General features: G+C 55.2%; 1 protein-coding gene across 1 annotated transcript; it reads left to right on the forward strand.

The window, feature by feature from the left end:
• Positions 1–1418: 1418 nt before the first annotated feature.
• On the forward strand, positions 1419–17896 carry DIPK1C (divergent protein kinase domain 1C). Its single transcript, XM_039236385.1, has 4 exons — positions 1419–1592; positions 10566–11246; positions 15883–16047; positions 17074–17896. Exons 1-4 carry the CDS (start codon positions 1419–1421, stop codon positions 17290–17292), a joined length of 1239 nt encoding a protein of 412 aa, XP_039092316.1. The 3' UTR covers positions 17293–17896.
• The last annotated feature ends 2203 nt before the right edge of the window (positions 17897–20099 follow it).

The following is a 20099-nucleotide window of genomic DNA, read 5'->3' on the forward strand; positions in this document are numbered from 1 at the left end:
TGCGGAGGAGGGCAGGGACGGGCATACGCTCGTACGGCAGGAGCCCGGGGCATCGGGGGACCAAGGGGTCCCCAGACCCCAGTGTCTGTTGCATTAGGGAATATTTGCCCTGATCCTAAAGTGCTCCTTTGGTGATATTTGTTGATTTTATGTTTCACAACTTTCTAGAAACTTCTGCCATGGAGCCATGAAGGTTAATGGGTGAGTTGCAGAGGAGGCGAGGCTAAGAAGCCAGTTCCCCAGGGATAATCACAGCGGGCTTATCAGGGCTGGAGTAGCTCCGGTGCTTCCTACCGTCAGGAACGCACATTCAGGCACAGAGCAGGCAGGAGAGCCACCTGCCCTGACCTGGCACCGAAAACGCGGGGCACGAGCTTTTAAGGTGACAGCAAGAGTCGCTGGGGCGGGGCACCCTTGAGGGGCCTTCAGCTGTGACCGAACACCTCCTGGGACCCCCCCCCCCCGGGCCTCTCTCCTTGGGGGAGAAAGGCTTTTACGAAGGAGCGGCAGCGGCGCAGGGAGGGGCGGAGAGGGCGGGCCAGCGCGCCCCCCGTGTTACCCCACGACTGGGGTCCGAACGCGGAAGCCTGCCCCCCCAGGTGGCGCTACAAACACGTATAAATACGATTTAGACACATTCGGCGACAGGCTCTCCTGGCCGAGGGGTAAGCGGAAACGTTTAAAGAGCGTGGCGCTCTTTGTGCCCGGAAAGGACTCTCGTTTTCTGTCGTCCTGGGTCACGGCGGTGGGGCGTAGGAGGCTCCTGGGGGGGAGGCGGGGGGCGGGGGTCGCCGAGACGCCCCGAAGGCCCCAGGCCCCAGGAGGGCTCTCACCCCGGGAGGGGCCGGAGGGAACCCAAGTTGGGGCAGATTCTGAGCGGAGAGGAATCGAGCAGAGGGTGGATGCGGAGTGGGGGTGGGGGGCAGAGCTGCAGCGCGGAGCGAGCAGGGACGGGGGGGGGGTCGAGTTCTGTAACAGGACGGGGTGCGGGCACCGAGCAGCCGCCAGGAGAAGAGGGCAGATCTTCTCTGAATTAAACATGTGTTCACGGAGGAACCAGGAGCCTGAGCGGGAGTGGCGGGGGGGGGGGGTTGAGTTCGAATCCACGCGGTTTCTGCGGATTCTGTTTAACAGGGGAACTGGTCTCAGGAAAAAAAAATGTGCAAAAAAAAAAAAAAAGGGGAAAAGGTGGCGGGGTGCGCGCGGCGGGCGGAGCGGGGCGGGCAGCGCGCGGACCCCGGAGCGGCGGACGCACGCCCCCTTCGCCCGGCGGCCCCGGCGGGCGGACACTCCCCCCTCCGCCACCCCCAGGAGGGGCCGCGCGGCCGGCCCCCCCCTCCCCTCGCCCTGCCTCTCCCCCGCCGAGCCGCGCCGGGCCGCGGAGCCGCGGGCAGGGCGCGGGGCGCGGGCGGCGGGTCATGGCGCGCGGCGGGCGCGGGCGGTGGGGGCGCTGCGGGCGCGGCGCGCTGCTGGCCTGCGCTGCGTGGACCGCGGGCTGCGTGCTGGCGGCCGCGCTGCTGCTCCGCGCGCACCCGGGCGTCCTCTCCGAGCGCTGCACCGACGAGAAGAGCCGGCGCATCCTGGCCGCGCTAGTAGGTCCCGCGCCGCGCTCCCCGGGGCACGGGGTGGGGCACGGGGTGGGGCACCCGGAGCCGGGCCCTGGGGCGCGGCCGCGGCACCCACGGTGGGCGGGGTGGGGTTCCCGGCACCCGGCGTGCAGCGCCCGAGGCTGGCGGACCCCGGTCTCTCTGCCCCGAGTCCCCTGCGGGCGCGCGGAGGTGTCTCTCCCCATTTCGCCAAAATTGGCCCTTTGTCCCAAGACAGTCTTCCTGCCCAGCTGCCGCCCCGGAGCCCGCGCTCCGAGAGTTTGCAGGTCGGCTCCGAGCCGCCCGGCCGCCCCTCGCCGCCCGGTGCGGGGTGGTGCCACCGGGCTCGGGGCGCTGGCGGGGGCCACGCCTCAGCTCCTCGGGTCTGGTTGCTGCCCGGCGGCTGCTCGGTGGCTCCCGCCCAGCCCCGTGCAGGCGGCCGGCAGCCCCCGTCGCCCCGCGCCCCTGAGCCTCGGCTCTCTCCGCCGCGCGGCTTATGGGGCCCCAGGCGGAGCGCGCTCAGGCGAGCGCACCCCCGAAGACCCGGGTCGCGGGGTCGAGACCGCAGGCTCCTCCGCAGGGGGTGGGCCTGAGGGGTCCCAGCCGGGCCGGGCGGTCGGAGGCACGGCCTCCGTTGCAGGCTGCCTTGCGCCCTGGGTCCCAGATGCTCCTTTCGCCGATTCCAAACGTTGGGTGCTCCCCAGTCTCTCGGTTTGGCCGGGAAGAGTATGCGCTTTAGGAGACTCGATTAAAGGTAGGAATCCCCGAAGGGAAAGCCAAAAAGGTGAAGACAGCGGCAGCTTCTGTCCCGTTGGTTTCTTAAGCGATTGTTCGCTTCCTAAAACAGTGCCCATCGAAGCATCTGCTATGAAAAATTATCTATTTTCTAAGAAATCTTCAAAAAAAGAAAAAGACACATGGGAAGTTTACAGACCGATTGCTTACAGATGACTGGGTGTTTTGAGAGTGTAGGTTTTCAAAACTTCAGAGCCTAAAGATTTATAAAAAAATTTTTTTAAGTGAGACTGGGAAAGTTAAAGAAGTGAGTGAAACATACAAACTAAAAGAAATCGTATTCTAATTGACTCTGACATGTGTCATCATGAACTCAGCATAATGCACGTAAGACCCTCACCACGGATTCCCTGCATCCCGTCTACCAGTCACCCATCCATCATCAGTCATGGATGGACCCTGACACTGAAGTTCTGTCAAGTTTTCTTTAACTTGTAACAACTCATCGACTTTCTCAGCCTATATGAAAATCCCTTTCACAGGGGCGCCTGGGTGGCTTAGTCAGTTAGGCGTCCGACTTCCGCGTAGGTCATGATCTCGCGGTTTGTGGGTTCGAGCCCCGCGTCGGGCTCTGTGCTGACTGCCAGCTCAGAGCCTGGAGCCTGTTTCAGAGTCTGTGACTCCCTCTCTCTCTGACCCTCCCCTGCTCACGCTCTCTCTCTCTCTCTCTCTCTCCTAGAAATAAATAAAACATTAAAAAAAAAAATTTAAAGAAAAAAGGAAAATCCCTTTCACTTACAAAGGCTTCCCCCTCTGCAGCCCCTCTGTTTTTAGGGAAACTGACTACTTTTAATGAAGGAAAATAGAGTAGCCAGGATGCAAGAGCTATTTACAAAAATAATACAATAAAAGAATAATACCATAATCTTTTACACTAAAATAAAAATGCTATTTTCATTTATTTATCTTTGGTTAAGTGGAAAAAGGACTAATGGAAATTATATGGCCTAATATAATTTAGGTAATTGCTAATCATAACTTTCCCAGCATTCCAGCCCATAAATCAAAACCAATTCTGGTTAGAGGCTCTGCCAATATATCTCCAATGGCAGCCATCTGGGGTCACTTTAGTCTGACATGAAGCTGAAGAGACTGACTCTGTTCCTGAAGCTTCTCATCCTGCCTCTTGCCGAAAGAACGGATCGAAATACCGCCTCTGTCTGTCTCCCTGAAGTTCATCTGACGTTGTCTCAGTGAACTGAGTTTTTGGGGAGCGTCATCCGGCCGCCCTGCTCAAGGCCATTATGTCTTACACGTGCTCCGGGCTTGGCCTTCTCTCCTCTCCCTGCCCAGCCCTGCTACCTTCTCCATTCTGGATGTGCTCCTGTTAGCCCCACTCAGCACCCGGCTCACCGTCCCCCAGGACACTCTGAACTCGTACAGGGCTGGCGCGGCACAGCGGGGCTCCGCACCCCACTCCGCTGGGCCCTGGCCGCTGCGCGGAGGCTGGCGCTGCGGCCTCCCTGGGACTCCAGCTGAATTGACCCTCTGTCTCTAGGCTCCCAGGCACTTTCAATTCATCCTGCCTGGCTTTTGTCCTTCATAAGAAAACTGGCTGCTATGTTTCTGACTGCTCTCCAGACCCTCATTAGCTTTCCCTCTGAATACGAAGCCCAGGGGGAGCCGCAGGGAGCCCTCTCCCTCCCTGGCGGAGATGGTGAATGCCCGCCGCCTGCCATGGCTGGCCCGCGAGGCAGTCTTTAGACAAGGCGCAAAGCTCGAGGGGCTGGGAGTCGGGGCTGTTGGCGCCCCCCGAGCGGTACCCCGCCTGCCGAGGGGGCCCTGGACGAGGGGCCGCTGGAAGAGCCAGTGGGAATTGTTCCAAGCAGTTGAGCCGTCAGTCTTCCAGCTTTGCATTTTTTGAGTCAGACTGCCGCGCTCCTCCGGGCCGCGGCTTTTCAGCACATCTCATAATCAAGACATCGTAAGCCCTCTTTAGCCTGTCCGCGAGGTTTCTAGAGCCCTTCTTTTCCAGCGAGCTGTGTCAGGGGCCACCCCGGGCTGGCGAGCCTTACACGGTGTCTGGTTACTGACAAGCCTGGAGCCCCGGTTCTGCGGGTAGAGGCCTTCGCACAGCCGCAGAGAGATGCCCCTGCACAACCCCCGGAGGTATGGGCTCTTACCATCCTCAGTTCAGAGATGGCCAGACCACGCCCCACAGAGGTAAAGTATCCTGATTCGTGCACCGAGTGTGTCATGGAGCCCGTGCGTGACCCTGTGCACTTTGGTAGCCAAGACTCCGGGGCAATAGGTGGCTTCCCCAGTAATGAAAACCCTAAACGACAACTGCATACTCTTACCCTTCCGTAGCATATCATTGTCAAAGCATCTCAAAAATATTCCCACAGGCTCTGTGGTTTAGAAAGCTAAATCCCTGTTGGCTCTTTAGGTCTTGATGCTATTTAATTCTGTTGCCTACAGTAGAGATTGCTTTTTCACAGGGCAGGCTTATCTTTCTTTGCTGTGAAAGAAACCTATGGCCCCAGTGGGACTATGGCATCCAGAAAGATTTTATAGGAGGGAAGGATTCTATTTTCCCAAGTGCTTTGGCCATGTTTGTGATGTGTATCTTCTAGGGCATACCCAGGGGCCAAGAAGGGTTGGATAGTGGACTGGCTAAGTGCTCTGAGATTTTGCAATGGACAGATAACTGCTCAGGGGAGGAATTCTATCATGGGGTATGTTGCTCAACCCATGGGGACTTAGTGCTCCTTAAAAACAAGAACAGACACACAAAAGAAAGCCCAGCCCTTAGGCATGACCTCCGGGACCCTGTCAACAGCTTCCCAGACCAGAGCAGACAGGTTTTGTTTTTGCCTGAGAACCATGAGAGATGCTGAAGAGATTCTAATCAACAGCCTCTGAGATGCTTCCCACCAGACCTGGGAATTCCACAGCGTGCGTCTGTACGCGTGCATGTAGTCTAGAAACGCCAACCCACTGCGAGCTCAAATAATCACCAAATGCCAGTCAGCTGCAAGGAGACTTTATTACTTTTTTTAAATGCGATACCTGTGGATTTTGTATGTGTACTCATTTGAGCACAGGGTTGTACCTGTCTTTATGCTGGCAGCACCCCCTCGTGTGCAGAGAAAAGTGATTTTTAAAATTGAGTTAAAGTGAATAAACTGCTTTTGTGGAGCTAAAAAATAGCTACTTCAGTAAGACACATGACACGTAAAGTAATGTCACTATTGTCTCTAACATAATGGCAATTTTTATTTAGCTTGTAAACTTGCAGTTTGTACTTTAAGTTCACTGTTTTTTTATATCTTGTTTATTTTTTTAAGGTTTGTTTTTGAAAGAACGAGAGAGAGCGGAGGAGAGGCAGAGAGAGAGAGGGGGGAGAGAGAATCCCAAGCAGGCTCCACACTGTCAGCGAAGAGCCCAACATAGGGTTCAAACCCATGAACCCTGAGATCATGACCCGAGCTGAAACCAAGAGTTGGAAGCTCAATCGACTGAGCCACCCAGACACCTCGCTAAGTTCATTATTTTTTAAGTGCTAGATTAGTTCTTTCTCTGTGTTTAGGAGGCTCAGATGTGAAAAAAGATCCTGAAGACTCACTCCAACCCTGGTAACCAGCATAGCCACGTGGAGGAATTGCACATGCTGCATAAGAGAGTAGGAGCTGAAATGGCTAATGTACATCCTCATGAGGGCTGATGGGGAAGATCAGCTCTGTAATAACCACGCCGTGTGTACCCTGCTCTAATGCAAACTCTCTCTAGGATGAACCAGGTGACTGGCGCACCGGAAGTTAGGGCATAAACCTGAGACCTCACCAATGGCGGCTGGCCGGGCCCTCTGGGATTCTGGCCACCCCGTTCCACTCCCTGGCCTCTGAGATGCCCGACACCACCTCCCCACAGGCTGTCAGCCACGCAGGATGTACACTTACACCTCAGTGTGCTAAGCTCAGAAAACAGCCCAGGGGTGCCTGGGTGGCTCAGTCGGTTAAGTGTCTGACTTTGGCTCAGGTCATGATCTCACAGTTCGTGGGTTTGAGCCCCGCATCAGGCTCTGTGCTGACAGCTCAGAGCCTGGAGCCTGCTTCAGATTCTGTGTCTCCCTCTCTCTCTGACCCTCCCCTGCTCACGCTGTCTCTCTCAGAAATAAATAAAACATTAAAAATAAAAAAGAAAAGAAAACAGCCCAAAGTAATGTTCCCCAATATTTCCCTCCAAAACCGATAGGCTCTATGCCCAATTCGATGATTATTCCGTTGTTCAAAATGCCTCATAACTTCTGTTTGGAATTGCCGTCCAAATTTGTAAGGGCAAAATTGTAGAGGCTTTCGTTTGATTTGAACTCCATGTCATCTCCACAGGGTAGTTTTGTAGAGGACACTGTGCTGTGGGGGCCGCTGGGGGAGAGGACAGTGCAGGTGAGTGTGGTGCGTGGAGGGCTGGGGGCGGGGACAGAGGTGAGGAGCCCCAGGGGCTGGTGGGCTGTCTCCCTGGGAAGGTCAGTCTGGCACTTGCAGCCCAGAAGCATTTTTGTCAGGCAGAGACATGGCATTTTCCGTCCGAGGCCACCTCCCTCTATCACACACAGGTGCTTGCCTCTGTCTCCAGGTCTGCCCTGCACACCTGCTTTGGACACTGAGCTCAGGAGGCGCTCTCTAAGAAGCCTCCCCACTCCCCACCATCCGGGCGGAAGGGTGGGCGGGAAGTAACATTCACTGAGATGACCAGGTCCTCTCACCTGTGACCTTGGTTGACCTTCACAGGTCTCCTATGACACCGTATCAGCATCCCATGCTACAGACCTGGAAACTAGTCAGGGTGGGGGGTGGAGGGGGGTTGGTGATGGCGAGCTGGGAGACAAACCCAGTCTGCTCGGAGCCACGGCTGACTGTACCTATCCTGCACAGGTCACACGCTGCTGTCCTTTATGAGTTTGGAAGGCAGCCACCACTGTTCTGTGAACTCCTGAGCCTGGTACCTGTAGCGGATAGTGGCTGAGCTCACTGACGGCTGGGTTAAGCTGGGAGAGAGAGTGGCATTGTTGATTTGAAGGTGGCTGGAAGTGGCTGAAAGCAGCAAGTCCTTGCCTGGCGCCATTCCCAGTCTCGAGGAATGGGGGGTCCTCCTGGCCCACAGGTGTGTCTCCTGGCCAGGAGCAGTTCCGGATGAAAGTAAAGCCCTGGGCCATCGCAGCTGATGCCCTCCCTGCACCCCACGCACCATGCAGCGATTCTCCCTTCTATCAGCTCAGGACCTTCCTCCCGCCAGACCGGTTCCGTCACCTGCTTTTCTTGATCTGTGCTGTACTTCATACAAGAGCGCTTTTGATCAAGTTATAAATGTGACAACGCTCTAAAAGTGTTACAGAATTTAATCAAATAATTTTGGATGTCATACCTAAACCTAAAGAGGAATTTGAGGGCTTTATGAGAAAATCAAAAGAAGTTTTTATTCTCTGATCAGATTTACTGAAGAAATGTGAGACTGTAAACTCCAGATAGAGTAGGAGAGAAACTACAAGTAAAATGAGTGCCGCACATTATTTCCATCATTCACAGCCTTTCCAGTCCTGGTTGGCTAGACCGCTTAACCCTTTCATCCCCACTGCCCCCCTGCGAGGATACCGAAAGGTCTCAGGGAAGCCCCATTCATGCCGCTTTCTTACAAGGGGTGACATGGAAGCAATTCTAAGCAGACAGTGAGTGACTCAACGGGTCCTGTGCTTTCAATACTCAGTTCTTGACCCCAAACCTTGGAGTTAGAAGGATGGCATTTTGCCAACACTGTGTTACGTTAAATACATTAAAGATGAGCATAGCGTGGAGTGTGTTTGAGCATGGAGTGTGTTTGGAACAGTTGTGTGGGTGTTTATTAACACAGCTTCCTTACAGATGTCTGTTTTCCAAAAACAGAAAGGCAGCCCCAGCAGCAGGTGGTACTCAGGCCCTGGGGCAGATTCACCACCAGGCCCAGGCCGCCGGGGCTTGGCAAGTGTGACACACCCACCACCCAGTATGACACACCGAGATGGAAAGGCCACAAGGGGAGAAATAGCTCCCAGGAGACTCCTTCAGCAGAAAGCCGCGGGGTCAGGTCACATGGTGTGGCCTGGGTCTTCCAGGCTCTTCTCCTGCTACTGCTTGAAACGATCCCGAAGATTCACTTACTTCTTTTAAGAACTGGGAATATTTCTTTATTTAAAAAAAACTTTTAAAGTTTATTTATTTTTGAGAGAGAGAGAGAGAGAGTATGAGAGGGGGAGCAGCACAGAGAGAGAGGGAGACACAGGATCTGAAGCAGGTTCCAGGCTCTGAGCTGTCAGCAGAGAGCCCGAAGCGGGGCTTGAACTCATAAACAGAGACATCATGACCTGAGCCAAAGTCGGACGCTTAAACAGCTGAGCCACCCAGGTGCCCCGGAATATTTCTTTCTAATAAGCATTTTGGTAATGTGTGCTTTGAACAATTAAACTAGAGTATTTATGAAGTCCCCAATCCTTTTCCTAATACTTTTGGGCCAGGCATATGTTTTCAAATTCACACTTTTTGGAGCATCGGAAGGCTAACATGGAGCATATACCTTATATTTTGCATATGAGGCAAAACCAGTAACCAAACAAATTAATAATTCTGCAGCGCGGTGTACGCGAACTCACACCAGGTCGAGGCCCTGCAGACTGTTCGGTTGGGTTTTGATTCCACGTGAGGCTCAGAGAGTCATGAAAAGGTTGTAGTTTTCAGAGCTTTTTGCATGTTGGAATTGTCCACATCCAGGCATTGGGAGAACATTGTCTGACTTTGAGCCGCTTATAGTACAACGCCGAGAGCGTGGGCGACCTCAGTCTCAGGAACTATGGACCCGGCCGCCATTCGAGGGCATCTCGTGATGCCTCGCACTTGAATACATTAATGGCCTCCACAGCCTCTCTCCCACTCAGCCTGCCCGAAACCGAGCAAGGGAGGCAGACAGTGTGATGCAGGGAAGGGAGCGGAGGTTCAGGGCAGCGGGGCAGCCGCTCAGGATGTCGCGGCACAGCCAGGCCAGGGTCCGCGCCGTGTGGCTCCCGGCCACGTCCACACTGTCTGCACCGTGCGGCTCAGTAGCTGCAGCTCGTGGCTCTGAGCACCCTGGGCACCCTGTGGGCACGAGACAGAGTGCGGAAGACGACGTGTCGGTCCTGCCCTTGTCTCATCACCTGATGAGGACTGGGCGACCCCCTCGTTTAAGGCGCTGTGGAAGTTAGGGGAGGGGAGGCCTGCATGTGCCCATGTGGAGGGGGACGCACATGGGGGGGAGCGGGTGGCCTTAGAGCATCTGCTCAGCTCCTCGCAGGAGTGGGGCTAGGGCCGTCGGTTTCCTGAAAGATAAAAAAAAAGAAAAGGAACGGAAAGGAAAGGAGCAGAGCACCAGTCCTTCATCGCACTCAGCTCCGTCCTCCCCCGCCTACCTGGTCCAGCGGGACCACACCTGGGCCCGCGGGACCGTCTTCTCGGCGGTGTTTGTAATGTGCTGGGGGGTCACCGGGTCCCCAGCATGGAACCCACCCCAAGCTGCTCAAGTTTTGGAGAAACGCCCGTCTGAGGGCCCCTGGCCCCCTGCACCGCCGCCAGGAACAGAGCGCGCCCTGCACTTCTAGAACGCACCCCGTGCAGCTCCTGTGTCCTCTCCGGCCCGCTGACGCCTCCACCCACGAGGCCCCTGCTGTCTCCTGTTTCCCGGGGCGGCTTCCCCTCCGCACCTCTGTACTCCTTCCAGAGCCGGGGCCGCACTGCAGGGTGTGGAAGCAGCAGGCTGGGGGACCAGGCCCGCAGGAGGGAGGGGTCGATGGCCCTGGCCCCACCTTCGGGGCTCTGACTCCGCCATTCCTGGATGGTGGGGTGCAAAGCTCCCCGGGGCGGCCCGACCTCGTGGCCGGGCGGGAAGGACAGTTGAGGGAACTGAGAGCCCGCGGGCGCAAGGCTTTCCCAGCATCACGGGGCTGGATGGGGTGGGGGGCGCTTCTCGCCTCTGCTGTCCTGACTCTCCAGGCCTGGGCCTCCTTGAATCAGGTGATAGATTCGAGAGACTTTAACCCCTTGGCTTCCTTACTCACCTACCCAAGTAGCGCGAGCGGTCTCTCTCAGCGGCTGACTGGGAGCGTCCCGAGTGCGGGGCTGGCCTGCAGGGACGGCCCGGCCCCTCCCGCCCTGTGATCGCGTGTCCCCTTCCTTCCAGTGCCAGGAGTTCGAGGGCGGGGCGCTGGTGGGGGACCTCTGTGAGGACCTGTGTGTGGCCGGGACGCTGCGCTACCGGCGCTGCCTGTACTACGAGCGGGGCAAGAAGGTGCTGCAGGCGGACTGGCGCGGCCGGCCCGTCATCCTCAAGTCCAAGGAGGAGGCCTTCTCCAGCTTCGAGCCGCTCAGCCTGGCCGAGGACGCGGCCGACGGCGGCCAGGACTTCCCGGAGGCCGAGCTGCTGCTGCTGGTGGCCGGCGAGGTCAGGAGCGCGCTGGGCCTGGAGCTGCCCAACGGCAGCCTGGGGCCGCTGTGGCCCGGGGGGCGCGGCGGGCGCGGGCGGGGCCGGCTGGCCAGCCTGTGGGCCCTGGTGCAGCAGGGGGAGTTCGTCATGCTCAGCCTGCTGCAGGACCTGAGCCGGCACGCGCCGCCCCTGCTGGGCTCCTGCGGCCACTTCTACGCGGTGGAGTACCTGGCCGCGGGCAGCCCCCGCCACAGGACCCTCTTCCCCCTGCACGGGGCCGCGGGCGCCCCTCGGGGCGGCCGGCACCAGGCCAAGGCCATCAGCGACATGGCGCTCAGCTTTCTGGACCTGGTGAGGCACTTTGATGACGACTTCTCCCACCGCCTCCACCTCTGCGACGTCAAGCCCGAGAACTTCGCCATCAGGAGTGACTTCACGGTGAGTGGCTTGGGGAGGGCGTGCGTGCCATGTGGGGGACGGAGAAGCCAGGAGAGGTTTCTGAAATCATGGGGGAACACTGAACCCTCCAGAACCTTCTAGCCTGGACAACCCAGACCTGCCATACCACCTCCTTTCTGGGTGTTGATGAGAGAGTTTGAAGAACGCGCGTGCACCTTGCGCCCCCACCCCAACCCCGCCCCAACCAGGAGCGGGAATTAGGAGGTAAGGCGCCTGGTCGGGGGTGGAGGGCCCAGCAGGGGAAGGTGTGTCCTTCCTAATGGCGCTCTGGCTTCTCCAAAGCAGCTCAGCTGCATCTTAGGCTAATTCGGAAGCAAGTTCTTGCTGAGTCAGAAAACCACCTTCAGGACAGGAGGAGGCACGAAGGATGACAAGGAAAGGTGGCCTTTGGGGGCTTCCGTACAGTGGCCGGTTGAGGGCTGCTGCTTTCAGAGCGCCCGTGCTCTGCGATACTGCAGGACTTTTTCTGGTCCTTTCTTCCTGGAGAGGTCCTAGCTGGTTTCCCTTCCGTGCGTAGGATTCCAGAGGGACAAGCAGAGTTTTGGCATCTTCTACGAGGGAAAACCCTGCCCAGGTGAGAGCACCTGGCTCCGCACCTGCAGCGGCGGGTGAAGTCCGTCCCCTGCTCTGGGCGGTGCAGGCGTTCGTGGAATTAAACGTGCTGGAGAAACAGCGGCAGGAGGGACTTCAGTGTTTGACGAGGAGGCTACCCCCTCTCGCTTCCCCCCAACTGGCTAAACCCGTGTGTCGCATTGATGCGTCCTTGCCCTGTGCAGGGTCAAGTGCAGGGAGCACTTCAGAAGAAGTAGGTGTGGGGTGGGGTGGACATGGGGAGGGGGCTGTGTCCCAGGCCCCCTTCCCCCCGAAGCTGCAGTCATTTAGCTTGTACATTTTTCTGTGCCGGCCGGTGAATGGCCAGGCCAACAATGGAACCACACCGGAGGGCTGGCCGCTGAGGGTGCTGCCTCATGGCCAAACAGCACTCTTCGCCCCGGTGAGAAACAGAAAGGAGCACAGGAGGGTGCTCCCGCTGCCAGCCGAGGGCTGCTTCTGTGGCAGGTGGCATGGGCGTGCCTTCCGGCAACAGCCTGAAATCGAGAAACAAAATTTGCCCCCATGTAAACCACTTTTCCAACCAAGCCTTTGTCACTGGGAAGAGCATCATGGCGACTTGCCCAAACCGCTTTGTCCTAATGCCCTGTCCCCGGCTGCCCCAGAGGGATTGATAAGATGGGCGTGGCTCAAACTGTAGAAGGGAAAGAGCTGAGAGGTTCCAGAAGGGTCTGGGAGGCTCCTGGAGGGTCTGCACTCTGGGTGGTGAGCTCTGGGAGAGCTCAGCTCCGTCTGCAATTCCCTGGGCTCCGTGAGACCTCTAGACATGGTGTGGGTGGTGAAGGGGAGGGGCAGCCCAGGACTCTCACAGCGTATTTTTGGAGTTGAGATCCCAGCCAAGGCTTCCCTAGTTCATGGGCAGAAGGCTTATGTAGTGGACATGAAGGACCACCGTTCTCTTTCTCAGAGAAATCCTGGGAACGCAGACACCCCAAGGCCCTGGGAAAAGAGGCATCGAGTGTCCACTCACAGCCATTGGCTTTGGCAGTTATGGGGCCCGTTCTCATCTGACACCCATTTATTCATCCAGCAAGTGTTCTGGAGGGTCAGCGAGTGGAACTCAACAGGGGCAGTAACAGTTGAGGGAACTGAGGGGCTGTCTGGGCTAGGTTCCAGCAAAGGCTGCAGAAAGGAGGCAGGGCTGACGGGTCTTCCCTGGGGGAAAGGGCAGCATGGCATGTTGCTGGCTTGTGCACTGCACCAGAGTTGTGCCTTCCAGGATCTTGTTCACATAGGCAGGAAATATTTGTTCAATGAAATAACGGCTACACTTTCAACCCGGCCCCACACTGTGCCCTGTGGACTCTGCTGGGGTGCACAGACCCTTACCTCTGCCTGAGCTCTTGCTCGGGGGAGAAAGAGGAAGAAGGACAGAGGGTCCTTCTTGGCTAACCCTGGCATTATTGACCTCCTTACATGCTAAGTCTCAAGAAGTTAACTTTACCTATGATTTTACAACTTTAAATGCGACCCAGCAGGGTTCTCTGGTTCTCTGAGACCAGAGAACTTGTTAGAAATGCGAATTCCCTGCCTCCCCTCCGCCCCCAACCCCAGCACTGGGTCTGACACTCTAGTGGTGGGCCGTGGTGACTGGCACACAGTCATTCACTTTCTCTGGGTCCCCGCATACAGATCCTGAGAATTTATCCAGTGGTTGCGAAGGAACAGCTGGGAAACACCATTGCTTTGTGTCCCCAAACCATTGCCTGCAAATGCTCCTTTCAAACAGATATGTTTCCTACCCAGAGCCACACTTTGCAGTGGAGAATGACATAATTCTCAACCCTTTCTAGTCTGATGCCAGGAGGGAGTTTGATGAAGTTAAGTCGTTCCATGCAGGAAGGATGTTACGATTCTCCCGATTCTGTTTAAGAAACCTTATTCGGCTTTCTCTGTTGGTTTGGTTGCTGTTCTTATTTTAGGTGCATCGTGTTATGCTCACAATAGCTGCAATCCATTCTACACTATACACTAAAAATTAAAAAACAAATCTGGCTCTCCCTGGGAGATAAGAAGGGAGCAATCAGAGATGGGAGAAAGAAGTTGTAAGGAGCTGAAATCACAAGTAGGGGCCCGGGGGGAAGCTGGGGAGATTGCCATAAAGTACAGAAAGAGGAGAGACCATGGAGGTCCCATAATAACTTACAAAGACAATAGATTTGTGAGCATAGCCTACTATATTTTTAGTGTATTAACTAGGTAAACAATGAAATAATGAGATGGGAAAAATTGATTAAAATTATAATTTCTATGTGCTGTGCCTGAATTAGTAATTAGGCAAAGCTCTTAAATAGGGAAGAGTTTTCTGTTTTTATTTTCATTATTCTCCATATATTTTGAAAAAAATTATTTTTCCTCTTGTGTCTGACTGAATAATCCCCAAGAAAGTTTACTGCCTGTTGGCATCATTCCGGAGTGAAAAACAAAAACCCAAACTGGGGAGCATAGCTCCCAACACCACCAAGGTGAGGAGGACATGAACCCCAACAAATGCATCTTTTTTGAGATGCTACCAAAGGCAGGAGGAAGGGCTGATATTTGGAGGGTGACCTGTGAAGGCTTGTGAAATGTCACAGACTCCATCAAATTCATCAAATCTTCCAAAAGCTTTTTGTAACACCTTGAAGCTATGAGCTGCATGATTTGGGCAGACTCTAGGTTTTATCAAGTTTGAGATCAGCTTTTTTTTTTTTTCTACTCAGGTTGTGGAGGAAAATCTGCATAATATAGATGTTATTCCTTTTTCTGGTTTTGAAGCCTGTTTGGTTTGAAGCCAGGAAGATAAATCTGAAATTCCAGGGGGTCAATCATGTTCTCATGCTGACAGTGGCATTTTGTGTTTGATGCTGTTGGATCAGGGGCCATATGCATCAAACCTTATTGAAGAGCCTTGACGCTGCCTTTCCCAGCCACGTTCCCATCCGACCAGTCAGTAGAAAAGCCGGTTGGCGAAGGTCACACATGTGCCATAAATAGCCACCATAGGTCCTGCCCTCGTGTTCACCCGCACACCCACGGACCTGCCTCTTGAAGGCAGTTTTCTTCTGTAGCTTACATTCACGGAGATAAATTATCTGTATCTCACGGCTTTGATCATTCTGACCCTTGAAGGTCAGAGACCAACATGACAAAGCAACGGGGGGAATTCATTTATTTTTAAGACATTTCAGAGATTCTACTTTTAAAGCTGAAAAAATGTTTAAAGTTGAGAAGCGATACTTGTAGTCATGGTTCCAGACCCCAGACTTTCAGGAGTGATGGCAAAAGCGCTTTCTGGAGTGAAAACCTTGCAGTATGGTCTCTGCCAGGCCCTAGTGTGAGTGAAGCCTGCTGCCCCAAGCGTGGCCGGGGCCCCTCCTTCTGGCAGGCAGAGTTCTGTGATCCCACAATCTGCAGGTGCCTTAAGACAGAGTAGAGGTTCACCTGCTCCCTCTGTGCTGGTCCCTGGGCATCCCCGTGAGGCCATGCACCAGCCCCCAGACGTCCTTGTGACCACCATGCGATGGCCTCCAGGCGTCCCTGTGAGGGCCACACTCCAGCCCCAGGCGTTCCCGTGATGGCCACGTGCTGGTCCCCGGGCGTCCGGTGACGGCCATACGCTGGTCCCAGGCATCCCTGTGACAGCTATACTCCAGCCCCCAGGCGTCCTTCTGACGGCCATGTGCTGGTCCCCGGGCGTCCCGTGACGGCCATACGCTGGTATCTGGGTGTCCCCGTGATGGCCACATGCCAGCCCCCAGGTGTCCTTGTGACTGCCATGCGCTGGTCCCAGGCATCCCTGTGACAGCTACACTCCAGCCCCCAGGCGTCCTTCTGACGGCCATGTGCTGGTCCCCGGGCGTCCCGTGACGGCCATACGCTGGTATCTGGGTGTCCCCGTGATGGCCACATGCCAGCCCCCAGGCGTCCCGTGACATCCATGTGCCGGTCCCCGGGCATCCCGTGATGGCCATGTGCTGGTCCCCGGATGTCCTTCTTATGGCCATGTGCTGGTTGGTTACAGGTGGTGGCCATCGATGTGGATATGGCATTTTTTGAGCCCAAAATGAGGGAAATTCTCGAGCAGAATTGCACGGGGGACGAAGACTGCAATTTCTTTGACTGTTTTTCCAAGTGTGACCTGCACATCCACAGGTGTGGAGCAGAAAGAGTCAACAGCAACCTGCAGGTGAGTGCCATCACCGCGTGGGCTGGGGGACAGGGTCATCTCTGGCTGCTGCTGCCCACCATGCTGTGGCCCAGGCCACCTTTCCACCCACCTGGGCTTGATGCGCTCGTGGGGACAGGGACATCGGGAGGCAGGGTGGTCATTTGTCTTGTCTGTCCCATGGTGTTGGTGGCTGAATGACCCCGTGGGGGTCTAATGGAGGGAGTGTCCAGCAGGGCCCATTATTCGTCTCCCCATTTCCTCCTAAAGTATTGCTTTTCTAACTTACAATTTCACTCTCTCTCTATGTGTATATATACACACATATATATATCCCTGCCCTGATTGACAGAGCAAAGGAATAGAATTTTTTTAAATTTCAGAGATAGATGTACTGACACATGGGCATTTCATAAGTGGGAAGGGTCGCTCTCAGGCCAGCAAAAGGAAGGCTGGATCATGCAGCGAGTGGTGCCCGTTAGCTGGGTGACAGGGTGCAACAAAGGACCACATTAACTCCTGGTTCACTCCCGACCAAACTCAATTCCAGACGCTCGTGTATTTACTCATAAAAATACACTCCTAAGTGCGCCAGCATAAAACTGGAGAATTTAAAGTATTATCTGAGTCTATCATGTTTGTTCACTACTTCTCACCACATGTCACTGGATCCTCAGAACAACCCGAGGGTCGTTGCTTGTTATGATGACCAACGAATGCATGAGCAAGCCCAGCCTCAGCGATGTGGCCACACAGCTGAGGGGCTACTCCTTACGCAGCACTTGCTGCCCAGGACTTTCTGCTCCCTTTGGTCTTTGGAAGTGAACTGGATGACTGGGACCCTTCTGCACCTGCTGAGGCTGGGGGTGGGACCTTGTTCCCCGGGCTGTGTGGTTCAAGTTCCTGATGGGAAGGCACGAAGATGGCTGCCTCCAGGAAGGGGGGGCGAGGGGGTGAGTGGGGGAGGAGCCACGGTCCATTTGGGCCGGGGGAGCCTCCAGGGCTGGCTCGCAGCCCTGAACTAGCCCTCTGTCCCCTGTCCCTCAGGTCATCTGTGACAAGATATTCCGCCACTGGTTCTCCTCCAGCCTCAGGACCTCTGCCGTCCCGGTCCAGCTGCAGCTGCAGCTGCGGGACGCGGTGCAGGAATGTGCAGACCCTCGGGGCACCGCCGGCAGCCCGCCAAGAGCGGCCCCCGACGTGTTCTGGAAGCTTCAGCGCCTCCTCCAAGCCACGCAGAGGGAACTGCAGGAGGCAGAGAAGTAACCACTCCCGTGGCCTTGGGTCGATTCCCTCTACATTGTTTCCGGAAAGGGATGCTTCCTCTATACAAGTGAGCACACCCCAAGGTGTCACTGCGGTCCTTCTGAAATGTGAAATCTCTGATGCCCTCCCCACCCCACGCCAGCAGCCAGGATGTGCGCCCTTCACTCCCATCCTGGCTTGATTCGCTCCCGTTTGAGGCCACCTCCCTGGCCTCTGACCTGTCACCCTTTAAAGGTGACATGAGGGAGGCAGGTGCAGTGTTTTTCCGTTTGGAAGCAGCACATATCCGTGCAGTGACTCTGAGGAACGTTTGTGCTCAGCCGTCAGAGCGACAGGCCTCTAGCTGCCCTGGCTGCAAATGTGCCCGCGTTTTAAAAAGTGCACACACATGCACATGAGCAAGTGTGGGTGTTCACACGGGTGTGCTTGCATGCGTGTGTGCACGAGTGTGTGAGAACGTGCCTGTCTGAGCACCAGCAGGGAGCCTGTGAGGCTCTGGGGCAGGGGAAGGGGGTTCCCCTCCAGGACAGCCTGCCTCGCTAGCCAAGGGGAGCTGCCTTTCTTTTGGAATAAAATACAATGAAAACAAAAGTTGCATCTTTAATGCGGATCTAATCTGTAAGGAGAGGGTGTGCGTATAGCCGTGTTCATTTGAGGGGCCCATGGATGTCACGGATCGGGTGCTGGGGGAGCATTTTATCGCCTGCCAGGGTGCATTCGCCCTCCGCGCAGGAGACGCAGGCTGGTTAGTGCTGGCGCGTGGTCTTGCCCCGGAGAATACGAGGGGAGTTGGCCCCGGGCAGGCTCAGAGGCCAGCGCCTGCCTGTCTCGAGGACGAACACCGCGTCCCGGGCACCAGGCCGCAGTCTGGTGGGTGCCTTCAGCAGAGTCCCGGGAAGGCTCTCCTGCAAAAGACCAGAGGCACGGAAAGCACACCGTGTCCCCTCCCTGGACAGGCGGGTGACCCCGTGGGGGGCAGCCGGGCGTCCCCGGGAGAGAACTCCTTTCCACCGCGCACCCGGGAGATAGCAGGTGCCCCACTAGTAACCAGCTCGTGTCCCTAAAGGTAAATCGAGAAAGACGCTGAGGGAGGAAAAGGAATTCCTGTTGATGGCTTGCAAGTCGAAGAGGACAGATTCATCTGAAGTTCAAAAAAATCTCAGCCTGGATACATTCCAAGCTATTTCTCTCTTCCTTGACCAGTGTCTTCCTGGACCAGACCTCAGGGAATTACCTTCTTGTGTTGGTGTGGATACGTTTCTCCAGGCCGTGCCCTGGCCTCAAGGAAGGGGTGGGGGGGGCCACCAGGTCTGGGTTCCGTGACTCCTCGGCACCTCTGTTTGCACGCCGTGGTCACCTGCGGTCAGTTCTGTCCTCACCCAGCACCACGGGCATTTTCTCACATGACTCAGTTTCCTCAAGGGCCCTCTAATCGCGTGTATGAACGACCCGCTCTGCGTTAATAGCCTTTGGCAGGAAGGAAAACCCCATGGCCGTCACTTCTGTGGCAGAAATACATTAAACCTAGAGTTAGATGCACGGGCCTTGGACTAGAAGTTTCTAAAAGAAAAGGAGAGGGCTCTTGTGTGCGGAACAGGGGCTCCCGATTCTCCAGCGCTCTGTCTGCAGTGGGTCCCAGGAGGCTGAGGGTCTCACCGCTCCGTGCCCACCGGAGGCTGGGGGGGTCTCTCTGAGCGAGGCCTCCACGAAGCCGGCTGCCAGATAAGGGGCAAGGGCTTTGCAGTCTGTGCTCCGAAAACAGTTGGCTTTCACATCGTGACAGCAAAGGGGTCTCCTGTGGGTTGACCCTGGCATCACAGCCCTTCGTTAGCGCTGGCTCTGAGCCACCTGGCCCGGCAGCAGAGCAGGCTGGGCAGGGAAAATGATCGTGTCCATTTAGACCAAAATGGAAGCAATGTTTCTGTTTATCATGGAGACTATGCAACATGTAATTTCCCAACACAATGAGTGTTTTTATTGCTGGAACGGAGCAGTTTCCTCCCTTTCCCCTGCGTTTGACCACCCTGTTTCTCTGTCTCTGTTTCTGTCTCTGTCTCTGTCTCACACACACACACACACACACACACACACACACACACACAGGCCTCTTTCCCATCCTGCCTGGAGAGAAAATTCCATAAAATGCCAGTGTCTCTTAAACTATCTGTGGTGGTTTTTGTTTTTGTTTTTTATTTTTATTTATTTATTTCTATTTTATTTTATTTTTATTTTTTATCATTGATCTGTTGGTTTCTATATAATTTTTTTAATAGTTTACCAACTTGACAATAAGCTGTTTTTGTTTCTTAAAAAATTTCAAACCCTTGTAAAATAATACTCTTATATCATACAATGAACAAACACTGTCTTTAATATGTATTTTATATTTTAAAGAGAGTGCATACGAGTCGGGGTAGGGGCGGAGAGAGATGGGGAGAGAATCTCAAGCAGGCTCCACGATCAGCGCAGAGCCCGACACAGGGTTCTATCTCACAGCCCTGGGATCACGCACGACGTGAGCTGAAATCAAGAGTTGGATGTTCAACCGACAGAGCCACCCAGGCACCCCCAGTATTTAATATTTTTAATGTGCCATAAAAAACACATAATTAAAAATAATACACTGTCTCAATTATCTGGTTGAGCAGCCACCCTCCTTTCAGGGAATAGGGATCCATAAGTGATTTCGTGTTTAAATTTTTTTTTATGTTTATTTGTGAGAGAGAGAGAGAACACAAGTGGGAGAGCGACACAGAGAGAGAGGGAGACACAGAATCTGAAACAGGCTTCAGGCTCTGAGCTGTCAG

This window comes from Hyaena hyaena, unplaced genomic scaffold (assembly GCF_003009895.1).
Source record: "Hyaena hyaena isolate Hyena2069 unplaced genomic scaffold, ASM300989v1 scaffold_110, whole genome shotgun sequence".
Taxonomy (NCBI): domain Eukaryota; kingdom Metazoa; phylum Chordata; class Mammalia; order Carnivora; family Hyaenidae; genus Hyaena; species Hyaena hyaena.